This window comes from Eubalaena glacialis, chromosome 3 (genome assembly GCF_028564815.1).
Source record: "Eubalaena glacialis isolate mEubGla1 chromosome 3, mEubGla1.1.hap2.+ XY, whole genome shotgun sequence".
In the NCBI taxonomy this organism is placed as follows: Eukaryota; Metazoa; Chordata; class Mammalia; order Artiodactyla; family Balaenidae; genus Eubalaena; species Eubalaena glacialis.
This window is the reverse complement of record NC_083718.1, coordinates 194,766,588-194,784,820: the sequence shown is the minus strand read 5'-3', so window position 1 is coordinate 194,784,820 and position 18,233 is coordinate 194,766,588. Positions and strand designations below refer to the sequence as shown.

The 18,233-nt window shown below is 53.0% G+C and overlaps 1 protein-coding gene across 5 annotated transcripts in view; it reads left to right on the top strand.

Moving 5' to 3' along the window:
- Nucleotides 1-18,233, top strand: part of TTLL10 (tubulin tyrosine ligase like 10) — a 58,554-nt gene that overhangs the window by 37,753 nt on the left and 2,568 nt on the right. For 3 of the 5 annotated variants that reach the window (XR_009700425.1, XM_061185191.1, XM_061185193.1), the window contains exons 2-14: nucleotides 884-949; nucleotides 2,906-3,285; nucleotides 3,765-3,845; nucleotides 3,926-4,058; nucleotides 4,174-4,292; nucleotides 4,374-4,503; nucleotides 5,220-5,291; nucleotides 5,801-5,886; nucleotides 6,238-6,409; nucleotides 7,342-7,513; nucleotides 8,030-8,170; nucleotides 17,455-17,571; nucleotides 17,920-18,013. Coding sequence is in view for 4 of the 5 variants with exons in the window: in XM_061185191.1 (XP_061041174.1) it covers nucleotides 884-949; nucleotides 2,906-3,285; nucleotides 3,765-3,845; nucleotides 3,926-4,058; nucleotides 4,174-4,292; nucleotides 4,374-4,503; nucleotides 5,220-5,291; nucleotides 5,801-5,886; nucleotides 6,238-6,409; nucleotides 7,342-7,513; nucleotides 8,030-8,170; nucleotides 17,455-17,571; nucleotides 17,920-18,013 (1,763 nt within the window). In the remaining variant the exon portion in view is untranslated. Of the gene's footprint in view, nucleotides 1-883; nucleotides 950-2,905; nucleotides 3,286-3,764; nucleotides 3,846-3,925; nucleotides 4,059-4,173; nucleotides 4,293-4,373; nucleotides 4,504-5,219; nucleotides 5,292-5,800; nucleotides 5,887-6,237; nucleotides 6,410-7,341; nucleotides 7,514-8,029; nucleotides 8,171-17,454; nucleotides 17,572-17,736; nucleotides 18,014-18,233 lie in introns of those variants that run through there. The other 2 variants (XM_061185194.1, XM_061185192.1) reach the window with 2 other exon arrangements.

Below are 18,233 nucleotides of genomic sequence, written 5' to 3'. Positions count from 1 at the left end.
TCCCAGACCTGGGTGTGAGCCCCTCTCAACCGCTTGGGGAGGCATGGGTTTGCTGAGAGCCCACTTTCTGTTCTGTAAAGAGGCCGTGGTAAGGGGAGATGAAATAACGCAGGTAAAGCACACTGAGCACAAAAACATAATGGGTCAGGTCTGGGGTCCTGGCACAGATTTGGGGATCCTGAGAAGGCTCAGGAATGTCCCGGGAGGACGGAGGGCCCAGGTGGGGGCTGTGCCCATGACACCCCTCCTCCAGCCTTGGTCGCTCCCCCTCCCCACTCCCCCTGGTGCCTGGCCTCCTGCCCCTCCCCATCCACCTGCTCACCTCTGGGCCACTGGGTCATGGTTGCTAGGAGACAGTTGCCTGGTCACCACTGTTGTTTCCCTGGCACAGGGCTCACACCACCTTGTCGGGCAGGTAAGAGGGGCAGGCAGGCCACCAGCGGGGGTCCTGGCTGGCCATGAGGGCCGGGGCCTGACGTCCCTTGCCCCGCCCAGCCCCCCGGCCCCAGGAGCCCTGTGGGTCCTCTCGGGACTCTGCCCAGGAGCGTGAGGGAGGCGAGGGAGGGGAGCGGAGGGGTGCCTGGCTGGGCAGAGACCCCCAGGCCGGGCTGAGCAGGGCAGGCCTCCAGGGGTGGCGGCCCCTCAGGACCAGCACCTTTGCTCAGGACCGGGTCTGTCTCCCAGGACCGACCCCCAGAAGGGACGGCCTCCTAAAATCTGCGGGGACCCACGCCCCCCCAGACAGCTCAGCCCTGGCCAGAAGGCACCAGCCCGACGAGCAAAGTCAGCACCTCCTTAGCACCCCACGTCACCAAACGTGTATTTGGAGGAAGGACCTGGCAGGACACGGGTGTCATCTCGTTTTCTTGGATGTTTCCTTCAGGTTCACGAGGGTCTTCCATTCATCACACCGGAGCGCCATTTCCCGCCAGTCTTTTTACCTGACCAGGTAAAAAGTTTATTTAAAAATTCGTTATAAAGTTGTTTCCACCGACCCCTCCCTGCAGTCCTCACGGAGGTCCTGGTGCCATCACCCCCCTACCCCCGGGCAGGGCCACTGCAACCCGAGCTTCACCACCATAGATAACGGTTCGGGAACACCTTTCAGCACAAAGCTTTCTATTTAGAATTAGTCCTTCTGAGAAAGGCAATTGCTCGGCCAAGGCTCTGACCCCCGACCCCGCCCGCAGCCCCGCAGGCCACCACGTCCTGCAGCCCGGGGCGCCACGCTCACCACACGCGTGCACGCCCAGAGTAGGGATTCTTTTTCTTAATTTTTGTTAACTTGAATGACAAGAAATGGTAATTCATGGCCTGTTTAATTCTTCGTGGAAGTAATAAGATATACAGAGTTAAGACGAGGCAAACAGAGGCACAGGCTTTCAAGGCTTGTTCTGAAACCTGGCAACTCCACGCCCACCTCCCGGCTCCCGTTTCCCAGAGCGCCCGCTGCCGGGTCCGGGTTACCCCGCAGAAGTTACCCTTCGCTGGGCTGTGGGGGCCAGGGGCTCCCTCCCACCCCCCACATTCACACTGTAACCCCCAGTAACGCTCCTTGCAGGCGGGTCACCGCCCTGCTCGGCACCGGCCTGGCCCTCTCCGGCCTCACCGTCGTCACACAGGCCCTCCTCCAACATGGGTGACCAGGCAGCTGTGGTACTCCCAGCCCACTCTGCAGGTGGGGAAACCGAGGCACAGAGCTGATCCACACCACAGCCCCAGCTTCCTTCCCCAGGTCCGGCTCATCTCGGGAATTCCCTGAGGGGGGGTCTAGAGACTTCCCACCATTCTGGGTGGGTCACAGGAGGCTTGCCTGCGGCTCTGAGATGTCTCCGGGCTCCCGCTGGGTGCCTTTCCTTCTTTATATTTTCCTTTCCAGCACACTTCCTTGCCTTGAGCTTCTCACAAGGCTGTACTGCGTTTTTCCATGAGCTCCTCCACCTTGTCTGTCCCTTTGTTCTAACCGTCCAGCCCTCTTCTCGGGTGAGGACTCTTGGTCCTGCCCCAGCGTATTCCCAGGGCTGCGTCCCCTGCCTCGGGCTCCGCCACCACCCCCACCCCCCGCCCCCTCCTCGCAGGGCCCTGTTTCTCTGTCTCTGGGTGTCGACCTGTCGCTCACACCTGGGTGCCTCCGTCAGATGTCTGTTGACTCAGTGGCCACTCACGTGGGAGTGCTGGGGGAGAGTACTGACCGTCATCCTCCTCGGGGGCCCCCATCCCCAGCAAGGTGCGGGCCTCCCAGGCAACATGGAGACCCACACACGCGCGCACCCTCCTGTGCTCAGCAGGCGCCCATCCCCGCAGTCACGCTGCGCGGGGTCCAGCCGCCACAGAGGAGCCCTCCCGTTCTGGGTGGGGCAGGGCTGGGGAGGAGGCTCCAGGTCATCCTCGTGGCTCGGCCCACCCTTGGCAGGGGGGTGAGACCCTCCCCGCACCCGGCCCCGCACCCAGGCCCTGTAACCGTGTTGACAGCTGTTCCCAGTTTACCCTCATCTGTCCTAAGTGGGGACAAAGGTCTTGGTCAGCATCTCTTGGGTGACCAGCTGGTTTGTTTGCAAAGCGACTGTCCTCTTTGGAGAGCAATCTGCCAGCTCCTGGCATGCAGATGCAGGAGTCCCTCTCTGCCTGCCAGCTCCCAGGGTACTGGCCTTTCCACTGCTTGTGTTCCTTCAATCTTTCAGAAAATCCTAGCCTCCCAAGCAGCCCCCAAACTGGGAAGGACCTGTCAAGGAATGGCTAAAATTCCCTAAAATGTTCCCGAGTTAGCCACACAGGAAAGGAGCCCTAGGGAGGCATCATCCTTGAGGCAGGGCCTCCTCACGGCCCCGCCCTGACTCTGGGAGGGGCCTGCTCAGGGCCGCCGCCCCCCGCAACCCCGCAGGCCTGACAGCAGCCCTCCTTACAGCCAGCAGGGAGGCCAAGCGCAGAGATGCCGACGCCAGATGGACAGTCCCTGCAGGCCCGACAGTCACCACAGAGACGGGAGCCACCCACAAGAGGAAGCCCAAATCCAGGACGCTGGGCGGCACCCCTCCCCGGGCAGGGCGGGCCTGACTGTGTGCCCAGTTCAAGGGCTAGGACCACAGGCTGCCCGAAGGGCCCGCAGAGGGGTGGGGGCCGCGTCTTCCAAGAGGTGCCCCCGCCCCAGTGCCCCAGCGTCTGCGGCCCGCAGCCGCACCCACTTCCTCCACCGCCGGGGACCGCCTCCTCGGACCCAGGTTGGCACAAAGAGAGGCAAGCGGTCAAGGACGGCAGGGGTCTGGCAGAGCCGCCCCCGGGCACCAGGTGAATGCAGCCAGGGCCTCCCCAGGGACAGGCACCCCATCCCCAGGAAGGCCTTCTCACGGGGGGACCACACAGCCATGCCCTGGGAGAGGGGCCAGCAGGAGGCCATGTGCCGGGTGTGGGATCTGGGCCAGCCGAGTAGGGCAGGGGACAGCAGAGTCGGGGTCTGAACAGGCGGAGAGGGGTCTCCCCTGACTGCTGTGGGTCACCCATGATGTCATGATGGACATTGTGACCCCTGCCCTCTGGGCATGTCCCTGCGTCACGTCTGCCCCCAGCTCCAGCCTCACACCTCAGCCTCTGCCCCACACAAAGCCCCTGCCGTTGGTAAGGCGGGACCCTGCCCCCTTTCTCCTAGGAGGCCCTCTGATTGGGCCTGAGACTGGGCTGAGATGGGCCGAGACGGCTGGGGGGACTGCCCAGGGGCTCCGGTCAGATTCTGAGTGGACGCCCCCTGTCTGACCCCACCTCGTTCACAGGCTGGGCCCATGAGAGATCAATGGGGAGCCACCGACAGGAGGAGCTCCTACATCAGCTAAACCAGCTGGACCAAGATGCAGGTGGGCTCGGGCAGGGCCCAGGAAGGGGCAGAAAAGCCACCAGCTGGGCCAGAGCCTCTGACCACCCACTCTGCCCACAGAGCTGGACGTTGCTGACACTGCCAGGCCCCGGGCCGCCCTCCTGGAGAAGCACCCGCTGGAGGGGGAGAAGCAGCCGCCCGGCACCGGGCAGGGCCCCTTCTTCTACATCGGAGGCACCAACGGGGCCTCAATGTGAGTGGGGCCTCAGGCTGGGTCCAGCCCCACCGCCCCCAGGCCCCGGCCCAGCCTCGCTCCGCGGCCCACAGCCCCGCGGCCCCCAGGTCACCGCCGCCCCTCGCCCCTGCAGAATCAGCTCCTATTGCAAAAGCAAGGGCTGGCAGCGCATCCAGGACAGCCGGCGGGAAGACTACAAGCTCAAGTGGTGCGAGGTCAAGTGCAGGGACACCTACTGCAGCTTCCGGGAAGGTAGGGGCGGGGCCGGGCTCAGCGGGCGGCCCTCCACGCGCGCATGCGCGGTCACACGCTGCCCGGGCTCTGTCGCGCCAGGCGAGCAGCTGCTGTACCAGCTTCCCAACAACCAGCTCCTCACCACCAAGATCGGGCTTCTCAGCGCCCTGAGGGAGCACGCGCGGGTCCTCAGCAAGACCAGCAAGCCGGCCCCCTGCGCGCAGGCCAAGTGAGGATGCCCTGGCCCCCCCCCGCCCCCGACCCCGGTGGCGCAGCCCGCACCCGACGCGTCAGTCGCTGCTCCTGACCGCCCTCCACCAAGTCCGTCCGCCTACCCGCCTTCCCACTGACCCAGCCGCGTGTGACCCATCTGTCTCCACCCCCAACACCGGCCACCATTCCAGCCACCCAGCCCACGGCCCCCCAGCGGTCCTCACACGCTCGCCACAGAGCCGCCCACTGGTGTCCTGCATTCAGTCACCACTGCCTACCACACCCACTGCCGTCCACTGCACACCCATTCCTGCCCCTTGGCCCGCCCCCCCCCCCCGAGCCGTGCCTGACCCACTCGATGTGCCCACTCCTCATCCACTCACTGCCCGGCCATTCACACGTCCGCCCACCCATCCAAACAACCACCTACCATCTGCCTCCCCCGTCCACCCCTCACCAGGCAGGCAGCCACCCACTACCTGGTCATCCACGACACCACCCAATTCTGTCAGCAGTTCTGGGCCAATCCCCTCCAGGCATCCGTCTGCCCACCAGACCACTTGCCCAGCCACCTACTTCCATCCAAAATCCACTTATCCGCTCCCCACCCATCCACACACCACCAGTCTACCGCCAAGCCCCCACCCACTCCCCACCTCTCGACGCCCCCCATCCATGCCCCACACACTGAGTAGCCACTCAGGCCAGGTCCTGTGTCCTTCTGGGGTACAGATCTGGAAAGGACACGACACCCACCCCAGAAGAGCTCATGTGGAGTAGCCCAGGACGCCTTGGGCCACAGAGGTAGATGCACCCAGCCATTCTGACCTAAACTGAAGGATGGCCTGGTGGTCAGTGAAAGGGGTTAAAGGGCATCCCAGGCCAGGGGATCCATGCCGACCGCTCATTGCATGCTGGGCACGGTCCTGGCCTGGAGACCCAGCTCTGAACTGACCACTCCCGAAGGCCCGAGAGCAGCAGGGGAAGAGCAGGGAGGTGGGAGGGGTTGGGAGGTGGGTGAGGCAGCCTGCAGAGAAGCCAGGTGTGCAGAGCCGGAAAAGTGTGCTCCTGGCCAGGGAACAGAAGGTGCAAAGGTTCTGCAGAGGAAAGAGCTGGGGGCCGGGGGTTGGGGGGTGGGGTGGGGGTGTGTTTCAGAGGAAACCAAAGGGGGCAGGAGTGCCTGGAGCCCAGCCCAGCTTCCTATCAGACACTCTCCCTCCAGCCTACCCCAGGTCAGACCCCTAGAATGGCTGGCCAAGCTGGGGGAGGGGGACAACCCTCCCAGTGTCTTCCCCACCTCCCTGCTTCCCCAGGGTCCTGAAAATGGAAGACTTTTTCCCAGAGACCTACCGTCTGGACATCAGGGATGAGAGAGAGGCTTTCTTCACCCTCTTTGATGGTGAGAGGCCCCTGGACGCCAGGCCCTCTCTGGGGACACCGGTGCAGGGCTGGACCAAGGTGGGAGCGTGATTAGGGCGGGGCCAAGGCCCTGGCGAGGCCGAGGTGGGGCGTGGTCAGGGAGTGGAAGGGTGGAGCCAGGGTGGGTGAGGTCAGGGCTGGTGCTGAGGCGATGCTGGGGAGGGTCCTGGCCGGACCTTAGTGGAGGCCAAAGCCTGCAGGGGCGGGGCCGTGGCTGGGAGTGGTCAGGGCGGGGTGGGGCTGGGAGGGGCGTGGTTGGGGCCAAGGCGGGGCTTTGGCAGGGATGGGCGGGGCGAGGCAGGCTCCCTGGCTCAGGTAGCTCTCTCCGCAGAAACCCAGATGTGGATCTGCAAGCCCACCGCCTCCAACCAGGGCAAAGGCATCTTTCTGCTCCGGAACCAGGAGGAAGTCGCCGCCCTCCAAGCCAAGACCCAGGGCATCGAGGACGACCCCACCTACCGCAAGATGCCCTTCCGGGCGCCTCAGGCGCGGGTCGTGCAGAGGTTTTGCGCATGGGCACCCCGAGGGGCGTTGGCCGGGTGGGGCTGACCCAGGCCCGCTGGTGCCTGTGAGGCTCGTGGGCGTCGCGGGGCCCACAGAGGAGTCCTTGGCGGTGGAAGGCTGCGGTGCCCCCAGCTGGGCCCCTGTGTAGCCAGAAGAGGTGGGGTTTTCACATCCAGTCAGGATCTCAGAGGATGTACCCTCCCCCCCACAACACACACACAGGAGGCTCCTGGACGGTGTGGGGCAGGGAGGGCTTGGTCAGCTTGTGCCCCAGCCTGGGTCCTGCGCCCTCTGACCTGCAGGAAGCCCGGCTTCTCCCCCTTCCCCCACCCATCCAGCTGCAGCCTTCAGGCCCACAGGCAGAGCTGACCACCCTGCCTTGCTCCCTCTGCCTCTGGGAGGGGTCCAGACCCTCAGCCTCACACCAGGGGGCACAGTCTAGCCTGAGAAATGTCCCTTCGGACTTCCCTATCTGCCAATGTGGACCTCACTCCTGCCGCAACTGCTGTCTGCCACCCCAAGCAGCTGCTCCCAGCGGCTGGGTCTCTAGACCTACAGCTCTCTCCACTGGGATGTCCCCTCCCTGCCTCTCCAAAGCCACCTGCCCTTCAAGGCCCAAGGTCACCCCTCCCTCCTCCTCCAGGCAGTCTTCCCAGCCCATAGGGCCCAGTCTGCTTCTGCCTCCCAGGCTTCTAGCGAGGGCTGCTCCCTGGGGCGCCCCAGACACACACCAGTGGGCTGAGCTCTAGGGGCCAGGCCCTCCTTCCCAATTCCCTGACGTGTTCAGGCTCGGACGTGTCCCCTGACCAGTGGACACTGCACCCAGCCAGGGTAGGGGACCCACAGCTCACACCTGAGACAGGTGGCAGGGGTGCTGAGGAACTGGCAGGCCCAGGTCGGGGCACGGGCCAGGCTAACCACGCCTACCCAGGTACATCCAGAACCCGCTGCTGCTGGACGGAAAGAAGTTCGACGTGCGCTCCTACCTGCTCATCGCCTGCGCCATGCCCTACATGGTCTTCTTTGGCCACGGCTACGCTCGCCTCACCCTCGGCCTTTACGATCCCCATTCCAGCGACCTCGGTGGCCATTTAACCAACCAGGTAAATGCCCCCCACAGGTGAGGGCCCTCCCTGCAGCCTTGGACAAAAATCACTGCTCAAGAATGGGAAAAGAATCCGGCTGTAGACATGGCCCAGACCCCGAGGTGGCCTGGGCTGCCCCTGCCTGCAGCCAGCACTGCCTCTCACCTTCAGCCTCAGCTGGGCATCCTGGTGAAAAGACTGAGAGCCGTGGCCCCGACCCCCAGCTCAGTTCCCTCTGGGTGTGGATCAGTCCCAGCAGGGGTGGGAGCCAAGGGCAAGGGCCTCCGTGAGGACCTCAGTGCAGGGATGCTGTGGGCAGAGGTCTCCATGGAAGGGTCTCAATGGGAGGTGTCTGGGCGGCGGCCCTCCGGGAGGATCTGGGGGTACTTCTCAGGGGCAGGAGGTGCTGGGGGAGGGGCTCGGTGTCCCGGAGGAGCGGGACCCCTGTGGGGTCTCTGGTGGCCGTGTCGGGGTGAGGCTCTTGTCGGGGCCCCCCGTGGGGGCAGGGCCTCCAGGCGCTGCCCTGCCTCCCAGTTCATGCAGAAGAAGAGCCCCTTGTACCTGCTGCTCAAGGACGACACAGTGTGGAGCATGGAGCACCTTAACCACTACATCAACGACAAGTTCCGCGAGGCCAAGCGCCTCCCCCGGGACTGGGTCTTCACCACCTTCACGGTGCGTGCGCGCCCTGCCCACCCGGCGTTGGGAGGGGCCGGGGGTCAGGACCGGAGGGCCCGAGGGCTGGGGGCTTTGGGCCCCAGGCATGTCCGTCCCTGGGCTGGGCTGCCGTTGGGCGTGCGCGAAGCGGTGGGTTCCAGGGACCCTCTCCTCTCCCTCTTTCTGAAACAGATCGTTCACACGACACAAAAGTCACTCTGTGAAAGTACAGTTCAGTGGTTTTTAGTGGATTCTCAGAGTTGCAGGATGATCACCACTCTCTAATTCCAGAACATTGTCACCTCCACAGAAAGAAACTCGGTACCCACTGCCCTTGCCAGCCCCTGGCAACAACTAATCCACTTCCCGTCCCTATGCATTTCCCTGTTCTGGACATTTCATGTCAATGGGATCACACAATATGTGGGTTTTCCTGGCTTCTTTCACTGAAAGCATAACATTTTCAAGATTCCCTTTGTTTCTTTTTATGACTGAAAACTATTTCATTGTGTAAATGGACCACGATTTACTTGGATAAACATTCGTCAGTTGATAGACGTTTGGGTTGTTTTTACTTTTTGTCTATTATGAGTAATGCTGCTATGAATATTCACGTACATGAACAGATATTTTCAGTTCTCTTGGGTATAGGTCTAGGAAGGGAATTGCATGGTCATAGGGTAACTCATGTTGAACTTTTTGAGGAACTGCCAAACCATTTTCCACAGTGGCTGCAAGGTTTCCCATTCCCACCAGCAATGTATGATGGTTCCAATTTCTCTATATCCTTGCCAACACTTGGTATTTTTCTTTTTTTGTTTAATAGTCATCCAGTGGGTGTAAAGTGGTATCTCATTGTGGAGTTGATTTGCATTTTCCTAATGATAATGATATTGAGCATCTTTTTACGTATTTGTCGGCCATTTTGTATCTTCTTTAGAAAAACTTCTGTTTAGATCCTTTGTTCACTCTTCCTTCTTGGGCTGTAGAGCTCTTTATATATTCTGAATGCTAGACCCTTATCAGATGTGTGATTTGCAAATATTTTCCCCCATTCTGTGAGTTCTCTTTTCACTTTCTTGATAATGTCCTTTGTTTATTTGTTTTGTTTTGTTTTGTTTTGGCCGTGCCCCTCGGCTTGAGGGGTCTTAGTTCCCCAACCAGGGATTGAACCCCCTGCAATGGAAATGCAGAGTCCTAACCACTGGACCGCCAGGGAATTCCCCATAATGTCCTTTTTTGCATAGATTTTTATGAAGTCCAATTTATCGATTTTTTTCTTTGGTTATTCATGCTTTGATGTCATATCTAAGAATCCATTGCCAAATCCAAGGTTGTAAAGATTTACATCTATGTTTTCTTCTACAACTTTTATAGTTTTAGCTCGTTTTGAGTTAATTATTGTGTATGGTGTGAGGTAAGGGTCCAACTTCAGCCTTTTGCATGTGGCTATCCTGTTGTCCCAGGACCATTTGTCAGAGAGACTGTTCTTGGCGCATTTTTGAAAATCAGTTGACCAGATATGTACGTGTCTATTTCTGGACTCTCAATTCTATTTCATTGGTGTGTATATCTATCCTTAAGCCAGCACCACACTGTTTTGGTTGCTTCATTCTCTTAATGTGCTGTATCACATAAATTGGTTATCATGTGTTGAATCACTCTTGCATTTCCGGGATAAATCTCACTCAGATATAGCATATTGTCCTTTAAATATGCTGTTGGATTGGGTTTGCTAGTACTTCATTGAAGATTTATGTGTCTACCCTCATAAGTAATATTGGTCCACAGCATTATTTGCTTGTATGTCTGTCTGGTTTTGGACATATTCCCTTCTCTTCTATTTTTGGAGAGTGTGTGAAGGGTTAGTGTTAATTCTTTAAATATTTGGAAGAATTCACCAGTGAGGCTACCTTATTGTGGACTTTTCCTTTGTGGGAAGAATTGTTATTTTTATTATTATTACTAACTCAACCTTTATTTGTTAGAGGTTATTCAGATTATCTATTCCTTCTTGGGTCAAGCTTATTAGTTTGTCTTTCTAGGAATTTCTCCATTTCTCCTAAATTGTCTAATTTGTTTGGAATACAGGTACTCATGGTATTTTATGAACAATTATAATCGTTTTCATAATCATTTTCATCTCTATGTAAGGTCTTTCTTTCTTGATTTTAGTAATTTGAGTCTTTTCTCCCCTTTATCTTGGTCAATTTAGCTAAAGGTTTGTCAGTTTTATTGATCTTTTCAAAGAGCCAGTTTTTGGTTTCATTGATTTTCTCTGTTGCTTTCTATTCTCTATTCCATTAATAGCCACTCTAATCTTTATTATTTCCCTCCTTCTTCTTGCCTTGGGTTTAGTTTTGTTTTGTTTTGGTTTGGGTTTTTTGTTTGTTTTTTTTTTTCGGTTTTTTTTCTTCTAGTTTCTTAAGGTTGAAGTTTGGGTTATTGATATGATTTGAGATCTTTCTTCCTGTTTAATGTAGGTGTTTACAGCCATAAATTTCCCTGTGAGCACTGCTTTCACTGCATCCCATAAGATTTTGTGTGTTCTGTTTTCATTTGTTGCTTAAGAGTGTGTTAGTTTACACATATTTGTGAATGTTCTAATTTTCTTTCTCTTATTGATTTCTAATTTCATTCCATTGTGGTCAGAAAACATACTTTGTATGATTTCAACCCTTTAAAAAGTATTGAAACTTGTTTTATGTTCTAACATATTGTCTATCCTGAAAAATGTTCCACGCACACTTGAAAAGAATGTGTATTCTACTGTTGGGTGGAGTGTTCTATAGATGTCTTTTAGATCTAGTTGGTTTATAGTGTTGTTCAAGTCTTCTATTTACTTGTTGATCTTCTGTCTAGTTGTTCTATCATTGAAAATGGGATACTGAAGTCTCCAACTATTATTACTGAATTGTCTATTTCTCCTTTCAATTCTGTCAGTTTTTGCTTCATGTATTTTTAGGCTCTGTTGTTAAGTATATGTATGTTTATAATTATTACATATTCTTGACTTACTAGAAAATGTCCTCTTTTTTCTTAATGTCCTCAATTTTTGTCTTAAACTCTATTTTATCTGCTATCAGTATAGACATTCTAGCTCTCTTTTGGTTACTGTTTGCCTGATATATATATATATTTTTTAATTAATTTATTTATTTATTTTTGGCTGTGTTCGGTCTTCATTGCTTTGCACGGGCTTTCTCTAGTTGCAGCGAGCGGGGGCTACTCTTCGTTGCTGTGCGCAGGCTTCTCATTGCGGTGGCTTCTCTTGTTGCAGAGCATGGGCTCTAGGCATGTGGGCTTCAGTAGTCATGACATGCGGGCTCAGTAGTTGTGGCTCAGGGGCTCTAGAGCTCAGGCTCAGTAGTTGCGGCGCACGGGCTTAGTTGCCCCGCGGCTTGTGGGATCTTCCTGGACCAGGGCTAGAGCCTGTGTCCCCTGCGTTAGCAGGCGGATTCTTAACCACTGCACCACCAGGGAAGCCCTGATATATCTTTTTTCTATCCTTTTACTTTCAACCTATCTGTGTCTTTGAATCTAAAGTGAGTCTCATAGATAGCGTATGGGGGGGAGGGGAATGCATCCTGACAGGGGGAGGGGAATGCATCCTGACAATCTCCGTCTTTTAATTGGAAAGCTTAATCCATTTATATTTAATATAATTACTGATAAGTTAGGATTTACGTCTGCTATTTTGCTATTTGTTTTCTCTATTTTTTGGAATTTTTGGATTTTATTTTATGTATTTTTTTATACAGCAGGTTCTTATTAGTTATCCATTTTATACATATTAGTGTATACATGTCAATCCCAATCTCCCAGTTCATCACACCACCACCACCCCCCGCCACTTTCCCTCCTTGGTGTCCATACGTTTGTTCTCTACATCTGTGTCTCTATTTCTGCCCTGCAAACTGGTTCATCTGTACCATTTTTCTAGGTTCCACATATATGCGTTAATATACAATGTTTGTTTTTCTCTTTCTGACTTACTTCACTCTGTATGACAGTCTCTAGGTCCATCCACGTCTCTACAAATGACCCAATTTCGTTCTTTCTTGTGGCTGAGTAATATTCCATTGTATATATGTACCACATCTTCTTTATCCATTCGTTTGTTGATGGGCATTTAGGTTGCTTCCATGACCTGGCTATTGTAAATAGTGCTGCAATGAACATTGGGGTGCATGTGTCTTTTTGAATTATGGTTTTCTCTGGGTATATGCCCAGTAGTGGGATTGCTGGGTCACATGGTAATTCTATTTTTAGTTTTTTAAGGAACCTCCATACTGTTCTTCATAGTGGCTGTATCAATTTACATTCCCACCAACAGTGCAAGAGGGTTCCCTTTTCTTCACACCCTCTCCAGCATTTGTTGTTTGTAGATTTTCTGATGATGCCCATTCTAATTGCTGTGAGGCGATACCTCGTGGTTTTGATTTGCGTTTCTCTAATAACTAGTGATGTTGAGCAGCTTTTCATGTGCTTCTTGGCCATCTGCATGTCTTCTTTGGAGAAATGTCTATTTAGATCTTCTGCCCATTTTTTGATTGGGTTGTTTGTTTTTTTAATATTGAGCTGCATGAGCTGTTTATATATTTTGGAGATTAATCCTTTGTCCGTTAATTCGTTTGCAAATATTTTCTCCCATTCTGAGGGTTGTCTTTTCGTCTTATTTGTAGTTTCCTTTGCTTTGCAAAAGCTTTTAAAGTTCATTAGGTCCCATTTGTTTATTTTTGTTTTTGTTTCCATTACTCTAGGAGGTGGATCAAAAAAGATCTTGCTGTGATTTACGTCAAAGAGTGTTCTTCCTATGTTTTCCTCTAAGAGTTTTATAGTTTCCAGTCTTACATTTAGGTCTCTAATCCATTTTGAGTTTATTTTTGTGTATGGTGTTCGGGAGTGTTCTAATTTCATTCTTTTGCATGTAGCTGTCCGGTTTTCCCAGCACCACTCATTGAAGAGGCTGTCTTTTCTCCATTGTATTCTCTTGCCTCCTTTATCAAAGATAAGGTGACCATATGTGCATGGGTTTATCTCTGGGCTTTCTATCCTGTTCCATTGATCTATATTTCTGTTTTTGTGCCAGTGCCATACTGTCTTGATTACTGTAGCTTTGTAGTATAGTCTGAAGTCCAGGAGCCTGATTCCTCCACCTCCGTTTTTCTTTCTCAGGATTGCTTTGGCTATATGTCTTATATCGTTTTGTTTCTCAATTCCTCCATTACTGCCTCCTTTTGTGTTAAATATTTTCTAGTGTACCATTCCTAGTGTCATTTCTTTTACTATATATTTTTGAGTTATTCTCTTAGTAGCTGCCCTTGGGATTACCATTAACATCTTAATTTATAACAATCTAGTTTGGATTAATACTAAGTTAATTTCAATAGTATTTTTTTAATTGTTCCTATATAGCTTTGTCTCTCCCTTTATGCTGTTACTTTCACAAATCACAACTCTATAAATTGTGTGTCCATCAACATAGATTTATAATTATTGCTTTACACAATTGTCTTTTAAATAAGATAGAAGGGGAAAAAAGCAATTACCAAAAAATGAATGTGTACTGTCTTTTATATTTAACTGTGTAGTTACTTCATGGGTGCTCTTGATTTCTTCATGTGAATTCGAATTATTGTCTAGCGTCCTTTCATTTCAGCCTGAAGGACTGTAGGGAAGTTCTACTAATGATAATGGTTTTTTTAATATAAATTTATTTATTTTATTTATTTATCTTGGCTGCGTTGGGTCTTCGTTGCTGCGTGCGGGCAGTGAGCGGGGGCTACTCTTCGTTGCAGTGAGTGGGCTTCTCACTGCGGTGGCTTCTCTTGTTGCAGAGCACAGGCTCCAGGTGCACGGGCTTCAGTAGTTGTGGCACGCGGGCTTAGTAGTTGTGGCTCATGGGCTCTAGAGCACAGGCTCAGTTGTTGTGGCGCACGGGCTTAGTTGCTCCGCGGCATATGGGATCTCCCTGAACCAGGGCTCAAACCCATGTCCCCTGCGTTGGCAGGCTGATTCTTAACCACTGTGCCACCAGGGAGGCCCTAATCTATGTTTTTTAAATTTGGGACTGTCTTAATTTCTTTTTCATTTTTGAAGGATGATTTTGCTGTATATACAATTCTTGGTTGACAGTTGGTTTTTTTTCCTTTCAGCGTTTTGAATTTGTCATCCCACTGCCTTCTGGGCTCCATGGTTTTTTTTGTTTGTTTGTTTTGTTTTTTAATACATCTTTATTGGAGTATAATTGTTTCACAATGCTGTGTTAGTTTCTGTTATACAACAAAGTGAATCAGCCATATGCATACATATATCCCCATATCCCCTCCCTCTTGAGCCTCCCTCCCACCCTCCCTATCCCACCCCTCTAGGTCATCACAAAGCACCGAGCTGATCTGCCTGTGCTATTGCTGCTGCTTCCCACTAGCTATCTGTTTTACATTTGGTAGTGTATATATGTCCATGCCACTCTCTCACTTCGCCCCAGCTTCCCCTTCCCCCGACCCCATGTCCTCAAGTCCATTCTCTATGTCTGCGTCTTTATTCCTGCCCTGCCACTAGGTTCATCAGTACCATTTTTTTTAGATTCCATATATATGCGTTAGCATACAGTATTTGTTTTTCTCTTTCCGACTTACTTCACTCTGTATGACAGACTGTAGGTCCATCCACCTCACTACAAATAACTCAATTTCATGTCTTTTTACGGCTGAGTAATATTCCATTGTATATATGTGCCACGTCTTCTTTATCCATTCATCTGTTGATGGACATTTCCATGGTTTTTAATGAGAAATTGGTTGTTGGTCTTATCGAGGAGCCTTTATGATGAGTCACTTCTCTTTGCTGATTTCAACATCCTCTGTTTGTCTTTGTCTTTTGAAAGTTTGCTTATGATGTGGTGGATCTTATTGAGTTTATCCTACTTGGAGCTCACTGGCCTTCCTGAATGTGTAGATTACTTTTCATCAAATTTGAGAAGTCCCACTGCCATTATTTCTTTAGATATTCTTCCTGACTCTTCCTCTGCTCTCTTTCTGGATCTCCTTATGCATTTTGGTCTGCTTGACGGTGTCCCACGGGTCTCTGTAGCTTTATTTTTCTTCATTCCTTTGACTTTCTGTTCCTTAGACTGGATAATCTCAATTGACCTATCTTTGAACAACTCCAATGGACTGTTGAACCCCTGTAGTGATTTTTGATTTCAGTTCCTAAAATTTTCAACTCCAGAATTTCTATTCAGCTCCCTTTTATAATTTCTATCTCTTCACTGGCATTCTCTATTTGGTAAGACATTGTTCTTGTATTTTCCTTTAGTTCAAGTGAGGTCTGCCATGGAACCATCAGACACATCACAACAAATGACTCCAATTCTTTTTTTTTTTTTTTAATTTTTATTTATTTATATTTATTTTTGGCTGTGTTGGGTCTTCATTTCTGTGCGAGGGCTTTCTCTAGTTGCGGCAAGCGGGGGCCACTCTTCATCGCGGTGCGCGGGCCTCTCACTGCCGCGGCCTCTCTTGTTGCGGAGCACAAGCTCCGGACACGCAGGCTCAGTAGTTGTGGCTCACGGGCCTAGTTGCTCCGCAGCATGTGGGATCTTCCCAGACCAGGGCTCGAACCCGTGTCCCCTGCATTGGCAGGCAGATTCCCAACCGCTGCGCCACCAGGGAAACCCCCTCCAATTCTTTGCCAGACAGGTCTATTCTGCTATCTCCAGAACCGAGAACACAGGCTTTTTTCAAGGCACTGAGCTGGGATGCCAGGGATAAAACCAGGGCAAGTTAAAATGCTACAAATCTTGCTGTTTTTACCAAGATTCAAGATTTTACTTGAGTAAACACTCTTCAGGTTGCTGGACGCCTTTGGTTAATTTCCAGCATTTTGAGAAGGTTAATTCTGACAAATTTGGCCAGTTTGGGCTGTTTTTATGTTGTCTCTCTTGAACCTGCTCAGCCAAGCTTCTCCCTGTTGTTTTGCTGAAATGCTCGCTGGAGTGACCTCTATGCTGTCAAACCCAGGGGTCAGTCCAGCCCTCTTCTCCCTGACCTGTCAGCCAACTTTGGACACAGCTCCTCACTCCCCACGGCTTCCAGGACCTTGTCCACCCCCTCTCCACCCCCTGTGCTGGCCCCTCGGCTCCGCACCGCTGCTCAGGAGGCCCAGGGCTCAGCCTGGCTCTACTCTATCTGCTGTACCCACTGTTATCTACTCTTTGTCTTTATCAGACAACGCCTGAGTTTAAATTCCATCTATGTGCTCAAGACTCCACATGAAACATCCGGCCCTGACCTCTCCCCTGAACTTGAACCATGGCCTATCAACACCCCATCTGTAAGCTCACAGATGTCTCAGACTCCATGGGCCTCCTCTCCTTCTCCGTTGATGGGGGCTCCATCCTTCCAGAGTCTCAGACCAAACACCTAGGGATAACCCTTCATTCCTGTTTTCACAGCTCACCATCCTTTCATCAATCAACCAGGTTGGCTCTACCCCAACACAGACCCAGCATCCAACCCACCACCTCGGCTTACACAAGCCACCCACATTTCTCACCTGGATCTTTGCAATGGGGCCCTTCAGTCTCTCTCAGTATAGCAGCCAGAGGACCCTATTAGGGCACGGGTCAGATATGCCCTCCTATGCTCCACCCTCCAACAGTTCTGACCTCAGGGTGAAAGGCAAGGCCTTCCCATGCCCCCGAGATGTGACTGGTGCCACTCTGGTCTCATCTCCCGCTGCCCTCCTAGCTTGCTCGAGCCACAGCAGCCTCACTCTGTTCCTCCAACACCTTGGGCGTGCTCCCACTTACAGCCGTTGCTCTACCCAGGTGTTCCATCCCCACCCCACCCCACAGCTCTCCACTCTTCACCCATTGCTCACTCTGTGGCCCGCCCAGATCAGACCCCTTTCCACACCACCCAGAACCCCCCACCTCTCACCCTGCTTCATCTTCTCCATCAGCATGTATGGCTTCATGTGCTGTGCAGGGTGCATAATGATTTACACATCACAACTGTTGTCTCTCTCTCCTATGAGTGAGCTGCTCAAGGGCAGAGACTCCTCGTAAGCTCTCTCTACTCTCCACCCCAGTACCTGCCACGCAATAGGAGGTCCACACGTTTGTGAAATGAGTAAAATGAGAGTGAAGGAGTTTCTGGCTGTGAGCCTGTGACCCTGAGAATGTGGAAGTGCGGGCACTGGTGGGATGGGGCTGTGGCTGTCCAGGCCTGGAGGGTGTAATCAGGGCCCACAGGTGACATCCTGTCTCCACCCCCCCTCCCCCGCCCCACCCACAGAAGCGGATGCAGCAGATCCTGGCCCACTGCTTCCTGTCTGTCAAATCCAAGCTCAAGTGCAAGCTGGGCTACTTTGACCTCATTGGCTGTGACTTCTTGATCGATGAAAACTTCAAGGTGCTGCTGAGGCGTCCCGGGGGGGCGGGGCCCAGCAGGCAGGTGCAGGAGGCAGGGGCCCTCTGTGCACACCCTGACCACTCAGGCGGGCCCCTGGAGCAGGCAGTTATGCACCCTCTCTAGCCCTGGGGGTGGTGTGTCCACAAGGCTTCGCTCTTCCTGCAGCTGGGGCAGCACCCAAGGCCAGACTCTCAGACCCTCAGAGCCTTAGCCCCTTGGGCAAATGGGGGAGTGAGGCCATGGAAAAGAAGTGACCTGCCCGGTCACCTGGCTTAGTGGGGACCAGGGCCTCAGCCTCCTGCTGGCCAAGTGGGAGGTGGGGAGGCATGCTGAGCAGTGTTGGCCCAGGTGTGGCTGCTGGAGATGAACTCCAACCCTGCCCTGCACACCAGCTGTGAAGTCCTGAGAGAGGTGATTCCAGGCGTGGTCACGGAGACCCTGGGTGAGGCCCCTAGCCAGCCCCCAGGCCCCTCAAACCGACCCCTCTGCCTGCCCACCCTCTCCCCAAGTTCAGACATCCACAAACCTAGCTCTCCAGCACCCGAAAGGCTGCATGGCAACCCCACCCTCTGCTCATGCCCCCACCTCCCAGCCAAGGCGATGCCCGCCCACACCTCACCCCAACCCCGGTCCCACCCCTCACCCCCCCACCCGCGTAAACT